The sequence below is a fragment of the Ictalurus punctatus genome, chromosome 2, assembly GCF_001660625.3.
Source record: "Ictalurus punctatus breed USDA103 chromosome 2, Coco_2.0, whole genome shotgun sequence".
NCBI lineage: Eukaryota > Metazoa > Chordata > Actinopteri > Siluriformes > Ictaluridae > Ictalurus > Ictalurus punctatus.
The window spans coordinates 3,626,624-3,642,450 of NC_030417.2; the positions used below are offsets into that span (position 1 = coordinate 3,626,624).

At 43.5% G+C, this 15,827-nt stretch overlaps 1 protein-coding gene across 7 annotated transcripts in view; it reads left to right on the forward strand.

Annotated features, from left to right (window-relative positions):
* The window catches only part of epha7 (eph receptor A7), a 76,389-nt gene that overhangs the window by 46,257 nt on the left and 14,305 nt on the right, over positions 1 to 15,827 (forward strand). For 4 of the 7 annotated variants that reach the window (XM_047160627.2, XM_017453901.3, XM_047160629.2 and 1 more), the window contains exons 6-8: positions 12,612 to 12,736; positions 13,762 to 13,936; positions 15,381 to 15,489. In XM_047160627.2, coding sequence (XP_047016583.1) covers positions 12,612 to 12,736; positions 13,762 to 13,936; positions 15,381 to 15,489 — 409 coding nt within the window. Of the gene's footprint in view, positions 1 to 12,611; positions 12,737 to 13,761; positions 13,937 to 15,380; positions 15,526 to 15,827 lie in introns of all 7 variants that reach the window. The other 3 variants (XM_017453878.3, XM_017453887.3, XM_047160626.2) reach the window with 1 other exon arrangement.

Here is a 15,827-nt window from a genome sequence, read left to right on the forward strand (position 1 = left end):
CTCTCTCTCTCTCCCTCTCTCATTCTTCACCATCCTCACTTTTTCACAGTCCTGTATTTCTCTTATCCTCTATTTTCTCCCTCTTTTCTCTCTCTCTCTCCATCATCCTGTCTCTAATTCCTCAAGTTTGTCGTCTGCCGCTCTCTCTCTCTCTCTCTCTCTCTCTCTCATTCTTCATCATCCTCACTTTTTCATACTCCTGTTTTTCTCTTATCCTCTATCTTCTCTCTCTTCTCTCTCTCTCTCTCTCTCTCTCTCTCTCTCTCTCTCTCTCATTCTTCATCATCCTCACTTTTTCACAGTCCTGTGTTTCTCTTATCCTCTATTTTCTCCCTCTGTTCTCTCTTTCTCTCTCCCTCTCTCTCTCTCTCTCTCACTCATTCTTCATCATCCTCACTTTTTCACAGTCCTGTGTTTCTCTTATCCTCTATTTTCTCCCTCTGTTCTCTCTTTCTCTCTCCCTCTCTCTCTCACTCATTCTTCATCATCCTCACTTTTTCAGTCCTGTATTTCTCTTATCCTCTATATTCTCCCTCTTTTCTCTCTCTATCATCCTGTCTCTAATTCCTCAAGTTTGTCGTCTGCCGCTCTCTCTCGCTCTCTCTCTCTCTCATTCTTCATCATCCTCACTTTTTCATACTCCTGTTTTTCTCTTATCCTCTATCTTCTCTCTCTTCTCTCTCTCTCTCTCTCTCATTCTTCATCATCCTCACTTTTTCATACTCCTGTTTTTCTCTTATCCTCTATCTTCTCTCTCTTCTCTCTCTCTCTCTCTCTCTCTCTCTCTCTCTCTCCCTCTCTCTCTCATTCTTCATCATCCTCACTTTTTCACAGTCCTGTGTTTCTCTTATCCTCTATTTTCTCCCTCTGTTCGCTCTTTCTCTCTCCCTCTCTCTCTCTCTCTCTCTCTCTCTCTCTCTCTCTCTCTCTCATTCTTCATCATCCTCACTTTTTCAGTCCTGTATTTCTCTTATCCTCTATTGTCTCCCTCTGTTCTCTCTCTCTCTCTCCGTTTCTGACTCTCTCCATCATCTACGCACGTCCTCCTCTATATGCCTGTATCCCTCGTTCTCTCTTTTTCTACACACATCCCACGTTCCATCTCTCGCCTCTCTGTAGTTTTTCCGAACGCCAGCCTCCCATTTCTTTCTCTCTCTCTCTCTCTCTCCCATCCTCTAATGTTGTCTTCGTCTCTCTCTACCCATCTCCCTCGCTTCCCTCCCATTTCGGCTGCCTCTCGCTCAGTCATTCTCTCTAACGGCGTTCCTCTTTTGTTCTCGTCACCATTTCTTTTTCACTCTCTGATTCTCTCTCTCATTCTTTTTTATCTAGCACCTGTTTAATTTTGTATTCGTGACCATTTTCTCGCGCCGTCTTTCTGATCCTTGAATATTCCCCTACTTTTTCTTTCACTCTCTCTCTCTCTCCCTTCATCTCTCTCTTTCGGTCTTTCTTTCCCAACGAGGCGCCGATCACTCGTTCTCTCCGCGGTTAATTGCGGTTGATATGATCTCATACTAATCTGTGTGTCCTGTGGGAGACTGGAGACTGGATACAGATCTATTAGTGCATGCAACTGTGTCGAAGTGTTCAGTGTGTGTGTGTGTGTGTGTGTGTGTGTGGGTGAGGGTGAATAACCTGATGAGCTACAGTATATCTGTGTGTGTCAGAGGATTTGTCTGTCTGACAGGATGTGAGTGTAGGATTCACTATGAGATAGCCTATCAGTGCGTGTGATTGGCTAGACCCCGCAGCCCTATGACAGTGTGTAGTGGTATCTGTGTGTGTGTGCGCGTGTGAGTCTGTGTTTATTTAAATCCTACACACTCGCTGATGTTGTTATTATCAGCGCAGCTATCTAATTGATGTTTATTTACAGGTCCTAGTTGACTATAGTGTACATAGGACATCAAAATATAATAGGTGATTCCTTGACCGGGGTGCCAAAACTTACCAAAAATTGTTTGGTCATAAGTGCATACCTTTTACTCATAAGTGCATACCTCTTGCTAATTAGCTTCACTGTAGTTACTGAATAATTCAAAAGTAGTTACTGAATCATGTGACTTGACATGAATAATTAATAATAAGGTTAATAATCTCTTGATGAGCAGCTGTCAGATAGTGTTAGTTAGCTATTTTTTTTTTCGTTTGCTAACTAGAGTGATGTTTAGATTTCTATCTTGCTTGATAGTTTGCTTGCTAGAGTAATAGTTTGACTTTAATAGACAGCTTGAGAGTTTGATAGCTAGTTTGGCAGTTTTATAGCTAGCTTGACAATTTGCTAGGTAGCTTGACAGAATACACCTAGTTTGATAGTTTACTAGCTAGTTTGATAGCTTGCTTGACGGTTTGATAGTTAGCTTGGCAGTTTGTTAGCTAGTTTGATGGTTCGTTGGTAGCTTGAGAGTTTGATAGCTAGTTTGATAGCTAGCTTGACAATTTGCTAGGTAGCTAGACAGCATATAGCTAGTTTGATAGTTTACTAGCTAGTTTGATAGCTAGCTTGAAAGTTTGATAGCTAGTTTGATCATTTACAAGCTAGTTTGATAGCTAGCTCGACAGTTTGATAGCTAGTTTGATCGCTAGCTCGACAGTTTGATAGCTAGTTTGATAGCTAGCTTGACAGTTTGATAGCTTATTTGATCATTTACAAGCTAGTTTGATAGCTAGCTTGACAGTGTGATAGCTTGTTTGATCATTTACTAACTAGTTTGATAGCTAGCTTGACAGTTTGATAGCTTGTTTGATCATTTACTAACTAGTTTGATAGCTAGCTTGACAGTTTGATAGCTAGCTTGACAGTTTGATAGCTTGTTTGATCATTTACTAGCTAGTTTGATAGCTAGCTCGACAGTTTGATAGCTAGTTTGATAGCTAGCTTGACAGTGTGATAGCTAGCTTGACAGTTTGATAGCTAGCTTGACAGTTTGATAGCTTGTTTGATCATTTACTAGCTAGTTTGATAGCTAGCTCGACAGTTTGATAGCTTGTTTGATCATTTACTAGCTAGTTTGATAGCTAGCTTGACAGTTTGATAGCTAGTTTGATAGCTAGCTTGACAGTGTGATAGCTAGCTTGACAGTTTGATAGCTAGCTTGACAGTTTGATAGTTAGCTTGACAATTTGATAGCTAGTTTGATAGCTAGCTTGACAGTTTGATAGCTAGCTTGACAGTTTGATAGCTAGCTTGACAGTTTGATAGCTAGTTTGATAGCTAGCTCGACAGTTTGATAGCTAGCTTGACAGTTTGATAGCTTGTTTGATCATTTACTAGCTAGTTTGATAGCTAGCTTGACAGTTTGAGAGATTGTTTGATCATTTACTAGCTAGTGTGCTAGCTAGCTCGACAGTTTGATAGCTAGTTTGATAGCTAGCTTGACAGTTTGAGAGATTGTTTGATCATTTACTAGCTAGTGTGCTAGCTAGCTCGACAGTTTGATAGCTAGTTTGATAGTTAGCTTGACAGTTTGATAGCTTGTTTGATCATTTACTAGCTAGTTTGATAGCTAGCTTGACAGTTTGAGAGATTGTTTGATCATTTACTAGCTAGTTTGATAGCTAGCTCGACAGTTTGATAGCTAGTTTGATAGTTAGCTTGACAGTTTGAGAGATTGTTTGAACATTTACTAGCTAGTTTGATAGCTAATTTGATAGTTTGCTAGATAGCGTGACAGTCTGATAGCTTGTTTGATAGCTAGATTTATTAGATAGTACTAACCCTCATTATTTATTTGCTAAATTTCTACTTTTCTCACAAACAAGTTCTCACACAGCTTGTTCAAAAAGTTTGCCTTGGAATCAAACTTCTATCCTGAATCCCTTTAATGGACATGCGCAGCTTCCCTGCTGAAAAACAATAGAAACCATTACAGAAATTCTAATGGTTTTAATAGTTATAATGGTTTTAATAGTATTGGTTTTAATGGAAACTATAATTGTCCTTGTGGGTCTCTACAGGTAATGTGTTGGGTTCTATTGGTGGCATGTTTATGTCTAGTGGAAACCAATACAAACCATTAAATCTTAAGAGAATACGCCCCAAAACACACCACATTTGGTAATGGTTTTAATGATATTTGTAATGGAAACAATTGGAATTTCTGTAATGGTTTCTATTGTTTTTTTTTTTCAGCAGGGTTATCTATTTACGTTATGTCTAACGCTATTTAATATAGTGTCGTTGTGTGAGTATGTTTGTATACATGTGTTTGGGTGTCTGCTAAGCCCTAAAGGTTAATATGCAGCATATACATGGGGTATAAAAGATAAAAATCACCCCCTTTTTTTTTTTTTTGACTCCCACACGCTCCAAAGACGTCTCTTTTCCCTGAGTGAAGACACGTCTCGGCCTGTCTCATACCTCACTCGGTGGAGTATGTCCAGCCCGTGTGTGCAGGCGTGTTACAGAAATTACCACATGGCCCGTGTCCTGATCGGTGATTAAGCAGCATATGAGGTCTGATGATTACGATCACCTTCCCGACAATGGAGATATTCAGATAATAAGCGCAGGATTATTCCTGAGTGACCATAACGTCTGTTCACTTTCCTCAACGCAATTTTAATTTCAGATTTTCACATCTGTCGTCTGAGTCCATGAGCCAGAACTGTTTTATTTTAAATTTTAAATAAGATAAGACCTTTAAAAATGTAGACAAATTAAACATTGCTTGAGAAATCATTTCATTTTAAAGGCTTACGTTAGTCAAAATGGCAGAGACGTAGCTATGAACAGAGTAGTAAGCTACAAGTTATGGACTTGTAACCTAGAAGTCATGACTTGTATTTAGCTGACTATGTAGAGTTTCAGTTTCTGTTGTTGAATGTATTATGGGAGGAATGTAGCTATGAATTGAACAGATGGACTTGTAAGATACAGGTTATGGGTTTGTAAGCCACAGTCTATAACCTATGGACTTGTAAAGTACGATTCATAGACATAACTTCAAGCTATGAACTACAAGTTCTGTACTCGTAAGCTACAAGTTGCAATTATGAACTTGTAAGCTACACGTTATATGTTATGAAGTGTAAGTAGCTCGTAAGTAGCTTGTAAGTAGCTCGTAAGTAGCTTGTAAAGTAATTGTATTTTACAAGTACAGGATGGACTTGTAAGATACAAGTTATGGGTTTGTAAGCCACAATCTATAACCTATGGACTTGTAAAGTACGATTCATAGACGTAACTTCAAGCTATGATCTACAAGTTCTGTACTCGTAAGCTACAAGTTACAATTCTGAACTTGTAAGCTACACGTTATGTTATGAAGTGTAATTAGCTCACTATCACTAACATATATATATATATATATATATATACACATATAGATGGCTGTATAAGGTACAGTTTGTGAATTTGTAAGCTAAAAATTATAGACTTGTAAGTTACAAGTTATGAATTGTAATTAGCTTATGTATATGTATAGTATATCATGTCTGTGATTAAGTATATTATTGCAGAATTGTAGTTATGAGTTCAACGGATGAATTTGTAAGCTGCACGTTATGGACGTACAAACTACAAGTTAAGTGTAATTAGGTCTCTGTGTATAGTTTTTGTTTGTTTATTATTAAATGTATGATTGTAGAAATGTAGCTATAAATTCAAGAGGTGGATGCGTGTGCTACAAACGATGGACTTGTAAGCTACAAGTTATAGACTTTTAGCTACAACCTTCTATCTATGTACTTGTAAGGTACAAGTCATGGACTTGAAAACTACAAGTTTCCGACTGGTTATGAATTTTCTCACTGTGTATTATGTTACTTTCTCTTATTATATGTATTATGGAAGGAATGTAGCTCTAAATTCAACAGATGAATCAGTAAGCTGCAAGTTCTGGTTAAGTGTTAGGCTTAATTTATTATAGGCTTAAGTTATTATATTCAAACCACAGCGACTGCTAAGTATCGTCGTCTCTTAAGACTTTAAAATAAACACACTCCTTTTAAGACTATAATCTTCATGGTCCCACCTGAGTCCTGTCAAGAAGAACAAGAATTTTTGCTTTTTTAAATAGTATTATGCAATCTCATATGAGAAGAATAATATGACAAGTTTACACTCGTTTCTGGGAAGCGATTACAAAAACCAACGTCACGGTGCCTGAAAAAAAAAACCCCAAAAACAAACAGCTTTACGGTAGTGTGTCGGATTTTTGTCTTTGTACGTATCTGTTTGTTTGTGTACGCGGCCTCGGGCGTTACCTCGGCATTGTTCGAGACGACGAGGTTGGCGCTCTTTAGCTCGTTCGCTGAAAGCTCCGGCATGCGGATTTATTAAGACGAACACATCAATGCTTTTTTTAGTCGGTGGAGCAGAAAGCTGCGTCTTGTCTTGTAGCCGCTCATTTTGCGAAAGGTCAGCTGAGGCTGTAAATAAAGTGCAGCGTGTTCACTAAACGGCTTTTATAGTGAGCGAGAGTCTGGTTTTCCTGCGTGTGTGTGTGTGTGTGTGAGTGCTCGAAGAAGCTGTGTATTCTATTTAGGGCAAAACGAGCCTTCTTTTTATTTAAATGATTATATATATATTTTTGACATTTTTGGCTGAAAGTGTAACTTTTTTATTCTTTCTGGGCTTTCCATACTAGGTACTAAAGGTACCGTTGCATAGTAAAGGTGTCCTACAGGTATAACATAAGCGAGTGAGGTATAGTGCGTCAAGCTGTGCTACGCACCGAATATATATATATAGACATGACGTGCGTATCGTACGTGCGACGAAACCATTCCGTGTAGCGTGATCTCGGAATGCGCCGCCGCAGGGGTTCTGACGGAGACGGTCCACCGGTTCGCTCGGACGCTTGTACGGCGCGAGTTTATTCCGCACGGTGCGAAATGTTCCAACGCAATAACGCAACCGTGTCGCTGCGTTTTTCATTTAATATGCGCCGAGGTTCTGGGATCTTCAGGGAAATACGCTTTCCTCCACCTTCACTGCCGCTGATTGTGAGAAGCAGGAGGATGATTTTCCATCACTGTCATTTAAATTCACTTTAGATACGCACTCGTATATTACACATGGAGGAGGGGGGGGGGGGGTGGGGGGGGGTGGGGGTGGGGGATAGCCTCCGGAGTCAGCACTAACGCTAACGCGGCGGAAACGAACGCAGGATGGATGAATAATGCGGTCACGCCGTACGTAGGAGGGTCCAGACGTCTGGTGTCCACTACTGAGGGAAGATTAATCTGATCTTGCGAAACACGATTCGAATTCCTGTCACTGATGTAAGCGAAAGTAGATGAGTATAGTACGGTACAGCGCGAATTCGGCGGAAGGCGTGTTAGGCGGTGGGTAAAAGTGCCTGTTGAGAGACCCAGTCGTTGTTGAGATCGTTTAATTGAGTCCTAGAAAAGCAAAGCGCGCAGAATAGAGGTGTAACTGCCAGAGTAGGTGGGTTTTTTGTTTGTTGGTTTTTTTTAAGGGTTCACGCATGACGTAGGTCTTTCAGCTGTTTTTTGAAGACGGTGACGGATTCTGCGGTCCGGATTGACGTCGGAAGTTCATTCCAGCTCTGAGGGACGGTTAGCGTGAAGGTTCTGGAAAGGGACCTTGAGCCCTATTCGTTTAGGAAGGGAGGACGGACTGTGTCGTGTGAATTTTCTCACCCAGGGTTGACGCACTAGACCTGGAAGAGATTGTGAATATAAAGTGTGGATTTCCCCTCTACGCTTTGACCCGTGTTATCTATTTCTTTTGTTTTGTTTTGTTTTTTTTTTTACTCACCGATGACTACGATCCAAACCGAGACAGGTAAATCGCTGGCGTGAGTCACCCGTTCATTTTTGCCTAAAAGGGAGGATTTGTCGCGTGGATGTGTGCGAGTGTGTTTGCATGCCTGGGCTGGAGTGCCTCTCTGGCCTCGCTCTAATTGAAGCTGACAAAGCTCTCCGTTACTGTGGCTGAAGAGGCTCATTCCGGGCGGGCGAGCGAGCGAGCGAGAGAGAGAGTGGGAGAGAAAATGTTGTCACTGCAGTACCATCAGTTCCTCTCTACATTCATCAAAGCGCTGGACATCAATGGCTACTTGCTCTATTTTCTGACTCACTGAGCCCCTACTGACTGAAAAGAACCCACTCCTCTCCTCTTCTTTGCTCTCGTCGTGTTGCACGTCTTTTCTCCCTTCTTATATCCCTCCAGTACCCTTTTTTTTCCCACCAGTATGTTCCTGGAACTGTACAGCGACAACCGCAGGTTTGTACCAGTTTACAAACTAAAACATCATACAACTACACAAGCAGTAATGATAAATTCACCCCGTGACGTTATGTGGAAAGCGGTAAAGACGCCATGCAGGATTGAAGTTATACTCGATATCGATTTGCTTTCTTCCCGCTCCAGAACCGCCGCGTAACCGTTTTCCTCCGAGCTAGCTTGTTTGAACTAGACTACCCTGGTGTGCAACGTGTGAGTCAGAATTATCTGCAAAAAAAATAAAATAAAATAAATAAACGGATGACAGGCGGTAACACGTCGATCAAGTGATGCGCAAGAGTCGATCAGGTCCGGGAGAATATCGAGTTCCATTGGGGGGGAAAAAAAAAAAAAAACATGTTTGGATTCGGATTTGGGCTGAGCGTCGGTTTGGAGAGAAGCATGTCGCAGGTGTGAAGATTAGACACGGGATGGCGAAAAAACAAGCTTTTTATCGTGGTGACTAAATGATGCCAGAAGCATTTGGAAACGCTGGAACCGGACCAATTCTGGCAGCCAAGAGCCACCACTTTTTTTCAGTGGAAACGTGTGGAACGGTTTGAGGATTGGTTGGTTGATTTGTTTATTTTATTTATTTATTTGTTTGTTTGTTAGGAGTGTACAACAGCGCGTGTGAACACCGGACATCCCATAGAGTTAAAGTATATAGAGAGCAGGCTGGTCGCATGATAGCGTCCTTTCCCGGAGAGCCCGCGGGATTCCTGGAATCTACACTTGTGAAGTGACCGTAAACCCAATAGTAGTGGAGCGCGACGACCGACATGCCTTATAAACTATACGTGTCCGTGGTATAATGTTTAAAAAGAGCTCTTCATTAGCTTTCAAACACCACATACGCGTCTCTGTGGTCTACGGTGCCCGAGGAAGAGGACACAGGAAGCGGGCACTTTAGCCGACTTGGAGCTCTATTTCTGCTACGGGGCTCGTTATGTTTCGCATCGTTTTGCGTTGGTCATGATTCGGAAATAAAAAAAAAAAATTAAATAGAAATAGAAATCTTTTCAGTCACGATTTTTCTTCATTCAAATTTCGTTTTTGCGAATCGAATCGAATCGTGAGTCAAGTCCAAACGTGACCGTAGTGTATTGTTTGTTTGTTGGTTTGTTTGTTTTTCAGCGGTTCTATGTATTTACTTACTTAGTTGTTTGCTTTGTTTGTCTATTTATTTGTTCGTATGTATGCTAAAGTATTAGAATCTTTGTAAGACCAAGGAGTTTTGAAAATTGTCAAACGGAAAACAAACAAACAAACAAATAAAAAAAAAAACGCACATTCCGGACATTGGCATCCCTGTGGGAGGGTTAACTGTGGTCTAGGACACTTCCTCCTCTCTCTCTCTCTCTCTCTCTCTCTCTCTCTCTGTCCATTGACTACTGGAATAAGCTCCAAAGCTCCTAACAGTGAGATTAGAGCCAGAGGCTACTGCACATGCAATGCTTTACCAATACACACACACACACACACACGCACACACACGCACTCTTTCCCACCCTTTCCACCCCATTGCCGTCTGCACCACTTCCTATGACACATCAAATTACGCCGCTATCAGAATCTGCTCCATCACGCTAAAATGAGGTCATCGCACGTATATCTAACAGCATGTGCCGAGCCGAAGCGGCAATCTGGCCCTCGCATGCTTAATTTCCCCGATTTCCCGGGTGAGTAATTGAAAATTTAGCAGGGAGAAGACTTGAGAGTGGGCGTACGAGGAGTCCGTCTGTGTTCAGTCTCGACACGAATAGCTTTCCTAATTGAAAGAAATGAGCTTATATATTCCACTCATCACCATCTTTCCCAAGCCAAGAAGACCAAAAAAAAGAAACTTTCATAATGAAGTTTTTATAATGAAGTGACATTTCCCTCCTGCTAAAGGTAGAGAGAGAGAGAGAGAGAGAGAGAGGACGAAGAGTGGGGGAGGGGTGACATAGACGGAGAGATAGAGGAGAAAGTCGAGGATATTAAAAATCCCCATGCATAATGTAGCTCTAATGTATTCTAATGCAGGACATGATGGAAGCTCACTTCCTCCTGAATTAGCATGAGGTTTCGGAAGGTCGCTAATACCCACGCTAATGTTGCTACCGTTAGCTATCTGGTCTCTGGACAATTTTGCCCGACGTATCACCCCTCAGGTGTGGTTAAAAAAAATCAGCGAGTCCGGAGGATGGCATTAACGGCAGTTACAGAGCACTGGTTAAAAGACAGCTCTCATATTAGCATTCGATTTGTTTTTTTTTTTTGTTTTTTTTTCTCTCTCAAACAGTAATACACTCAAATATTCAGCTCATCTGAGGTAAATCTCTGAAAGCTCGCCAACACGCAGTCGCAAATCATCAACCGGTGTCGTGCTAATTATTGAATAACCATTTAGTAACCGCATGTGAAGCCTAGCGCCATCTGAGGTACATTAGCCAGATCGCTAAGCAGTTCGCAATTAAAAAGTAGACAGAATCGACACAGGACGGTTTCGTTTTACCTCAGAAGTAGTAACCCTTAAAAGGTCTTAAGCGTCTAGAACATTTCTTGCTTTCTAGCTTTTGAACAGTGCGTCACAAACGTTAGCTTAAGCCCGAAGGCAAAATTAGCATCAAATGGAAATATCTAATTAACATTTGTGTGTGTGTGTGTGTATGTAGGATTATTTACTTTCTCTACGTTTTTTCTATAAATATTAGATAGAGACGCCAACCATCATACGTTTAGGCTGATGCAGATGAAATCCCAATGATTCGGAATGGACAGTTAGCTAAATGGATAGCCGTCATGCTAAATACAGCAGGAACACGCATATAAGACATAACAACAGCGTGTGAGGACCTCTCCGTGTCCTCCAGTAATAGCCAGGCTGTCCGTCCCGTCCTCCATGTCTACGGTAAAGAGTCGACTGTCGCGAAAGGCCCCTTTAGCCTCGCGCCAAACCGCCCATCAAGTGACAGACAAATAGTGAAGAGGGTAAAATATCCAATTACTCAGCCACGAACCTTCTCAAGTGTACAAGTGTCATATTAAATTGCAACCCCTCGCCATCGGCATCGCTGTACGCCTCGTCCTCTCGGGTAATTGACACTCGCCGCATACGATGACTGTCACTGGAGCAACCGGCGAAGAAACGTGACCGAAAGACAGCTTAGCAGCCAAGTTAGAACCGGTGCTCGGCTTAGAGAACATCAGTTAAGGAACGTTCCTGAGCTAGATAGCTTTTACAGGTTTGCGCATGTGTGTTTTATTTTATAATACGATAGCGAGGGGTTTGTCGACGTCGACGTTCAGTGCAGCAGAGAACGGCCCGTCTGACCATCTGTTAGCACGTGTGTGTGTGTGTGTCCTAGCGACGCTAATGCAGGCGCACCGTTTGAGTTCGATTACACGAGACGTGTCAAAACAGAGTTCGACTGGTGCGGTCTGGCTGTCGTTCAGATTAGCGTCAGATGCTCGAAACGCGGATATAATCCGCAGTCTGTCATTCACGAACGGGTCAGCGCAGAGCAAAGACCCCGAGCAGCGAGGTCACGACCTCCAGCGGTTACCCCTTAACGCTTTTCACGGATCAGCTAAAGGTTCTCGTGAGAGGGGGTTTTTTTTGGGGGGGAGGGTTATATGAACGTTTACACGTCTTGAAAAAGACGGTTACTAACAGGTGGCTAAACGGTACTACAGAGGTTGTCGGGGGAATTAAACGTCATCACACCGAACAGGAAATCTCATCCACTATATCTTCGTTGTGTTTATACTCACGCTATTGCAACGCAAACTTGTAGATTCATCAATTCATGGTATTTTCCGATTGTATTGTTGTTGTTTTTCTTTTTAAATAAAGATTGAAAGACACGTTGCTAGAACGGGTCGAACGCAGGAAACTAGCGTAGCATACGGTAATGTAGACGCATGTCATTTCGGCTCGTTCTCACGTTAAAAATACGTCCGTGCTAAAACAAACAAACAAAAAAACGTGATTATTATTATTATTATTATTATTATTATTATCATAGAAATGGCATCATAGAAGGTGGCGTCACGCGCTTGTGGGTAATCGGAATGATGATCAGCGGATACATAAAAGATATAAAAATGCTTGTGGAGTCTCGGCCGTGTTTCGGGGGCGCAGGAGGCACTCGCACGGTTGGAATTAATTCGAGTTGATTGGCGTCCGAGACGCTTTTCTTTTTTCCTCCCGGCTGGGACGAGGTCTTCCGCTGTTTGCTCAGTAATTGAAATTTCCATTACCCGCCGTAAACATTCGGGAGCGTCCGCGTGCATATTCATCACAGTCGAGAAGTGCGTACGTGTGTGTACTGTTTGCAGTATCGGATCCGGCGGGCTGATGTTTGTGGAGTTTACATATACAGTAGCTGTCGCAACTTTTCTGAGTCTTTCTCTTGCTGTGTTTCAGCTCCATCTCAGGTCAGCGAGGTGATAAAGGAGCGCGTGCTGGAGCACAGCGTCCAGCTCTCGTGGCAGGAACCCGAGCACCCCAACGGAGTCATCACCGAATATGAGATCAAGTACTATGAGAAGGTGAGTCGATTAAAGTCGGAGAAATGATCGAGAGAGAGGGTAGGAATGAGAAATCCAGAGAGAGAGAGAGAGAGAGTGCACGCGTAGGTGTGTGTTTTGAAAGCAGGAAGAATGCTCTCCTGTCGTTTGAGTTCGACGCTGTGTGGGTACCTGTCTGTCATCACCCCGGTTTTCTCGCGTTCCCTTGCGCTGTAGATTCGCATTCTCCCTGCCCGTAAACAGACGAATCAGGTCTCTCGCACGTTCCTCTAGTAATCGCAGTGACGAATAAGGCACTCGGGAGGTTTTCTCTTACATACTAGAAGATATCAGCGGTGCCGGTGAACGCCTCGCAACTTACAGGACTTCAAGGATCTAACCGCTACGGCCGGATACCACAGCACACATTCAGAGGTCTCGCCTCGAAGGGTCAGCACAAAGGCCGACCTTTGGGTGTTACGGCGTACGGGTAAATAATTTCCCCCGTAGGGGAAATTTTCCTTCCTAGCATCTTCTAGCTCCAGTGGAAACCATCAGACACCAAACATTTATATTCTCATAAAAAACAAACGTCGGCCGAGTCTTTCCTGTAACTCACACTCATCTAAGAGTTAACACAAAAGCTTTGAAACCCACACACACACACACACAAAAAAGGGAGAGGTTTAAAGATCAGTCGGTTTCCTGGGCTGATCCAGCGCCGTGGTTGGAAAATTAGAGGCGAGCGTTCCTTCGATAATCCTTAACGTTACGTTGACGACATGTGTGCGAGAGAAAGAGAAGCAGATCGTATGCGAACCTCTCGAGACCCGAGCCCATTGTACACCGAGTGCCGCTCTCGACAGCTTTCTTTCTCACAGTTACCACAGTAACCCGCGTGCGAAGGCTGACGTTCTTTCGATATCATTCCTCGACGAGCCCGGTGTGTTCGGGGGGGGAAAAAAACAGCGAAACCCTCGGATAAAAAGCGCTTGGAGAAAGTATCTGCTTCCTTCGGCGTGAATAGAGAACATCATTGTGTTTGTTTGTTTGTTTTTAACGTAAAGGACCAGAAAGATCGCATCTACTCGACGGTCAAGTCCAAGTCCACGTCGGCCACGGTGAACAACCTGAAGCCCAGCACGGCGTACGTGTTCCAGATCAGAGCGTTCACCTCGGCCGGGTACGGCATCTTCGGGCCCAGGCTCGAGGTCACCACCAAGGACGAGTCGTCAGGAAGCGGTATGGATTATATGATGCGTCTATGTTTCGTGATAGTCGTTTATGAGTCCCTCGTTTGTCCCGAGCCGTTAAACTTCAGAGAAATCCTCCAGGTCCGGCACATTCTTCTACGTATTCGAGCCCTTTCAAACAGTCCGCTATATGATGTTGAGATCCGACACCGAGGAGAACCGAGGGACTCGTACGTGACTATTACGAAAGATACGAACGTTACACATTAAGATACAGGTGTGGGGGGGGTGTAAACTTTTGAATACGATGATCCGTGTTCGCAGCGTTTACTTTTTATTTGTTCTTGGCAAATGAAAAGTCCTTTTAAAGAAAAACAAAAACAGCCCCCGCGACCCTTTCCGCTTCCAATCCTTTCGGCCTGGTCACCGACAAGGTCGGCGAGAAGGTCAGCGGCGTCTGCGCTCACTCGCGGGTCAAAAGGCGCTCGGCGAAACACGGGAAAGCCTATAAATAGACTTCCTCGTTGACCGCACACGGCTGCGCCCGTCCATCCGTCACCGTTCTCCGTGACTCCGCCTCGCGCTCGCATCCAGTTCTCGGCCACGCCCCCAGTGCGACCTTCATAAGAAAGACAAAATGACCGGCAATTAGAGGAATTGAAAATACATAATGAAGAGAATATTGTGCTCCTTTAGTCATATCACTGTTAGTTTTATTTCTAAAGCAATCGTTTATCCATGATTTATCCACATCAGAAGAGTTCCCGACGCCAGATCTCGGCGTTCTGCGGTTTTCCTGCTCCGAACCGGTATTCGAGCAGGACTACGCCGTACACACACACACACACACACACACACACAACAAAAAAGTGCGAACGCCTGTCAAAATCCCCACCATGACATGCTCTTTAAATACTGCTGTCTCGCTGTATAATTTATCGAGCCGGAGCCGCATATCCTGTTCCCTCAGCACTCTGTCGACGCGAGTGCTCTTTTAGCGGCGGAGAGAAAGCGGTTCCGAACGTGAAACGCTCCAACCTGAATGTGTCATTGTTTCAAATGAAGGGCAGCACGTTACCGCCGGGAACTATTAAGCCCAATTTCAGAAACAGTAGAACCGTGCACTCGAGAGAGAGCCCCTAAAATAGACCAGAAATGCAGCCGGGGAAAGAAAAAAAAAAAAAAAAAAGGGGGTTACGCTGATTTCTAACTCTCGCGTATACGCCGGGACGCGCGTAGTTCCTACGATCGAACGAGATTGAACGCCGTAGATCGGAGCGGACGGAATTTGTCGGAATCAGCGAGCAAGGGCGGTACCGAGATACGGGATTGGATTTCCACATCGTACGAGTAAAGGGGTGGAGTTTCACAATTTGCATATAATAAAGACGTGGAGTTGTGTTAACGTACGATCGGTTTAATGTGGTTGTGTTATGTAATCGCAGGCTGTTTTAACAACCCGTGTTTTGTTTGTGTGTGTGTGTGTGTGTTAGCCACGATCGTGTCGAGCGAGCAGAACCCGGTCATCATCATCGCCGTGGTGGCAGTAGCCGGCACCATCATCCTGGTGTTCATGGTGTTCGGCTTCATCATCGGGAGAAGGTACGCTCTCGCGGCCCCCGTTGACTCGCCGCTCCTGTGAGTCTCCTCTGCTCCGGCATGTGCTTGCCTTTTGTTTCCTGTCTCTCGCGGGCGTCACGGTGGATCCCCCCCCCCAAACACACACACACACTCCCCCCCACCTCAAGCTGATCACACTCACCCATCAGCATGCCACTTGTGTCACCAGTATCCATGCCTAGGAACGAGAACATGCTATTTATTTATTTATTTATTTGTTTGTTTTTGCATGTTTTTTTTTTTTGTTTGTGAGTTTTTTTTTCATATGGATGCTGTAGAAAGGAAGAATGTTCCAGAAAAGGATAAAAGTCCACTTTGTT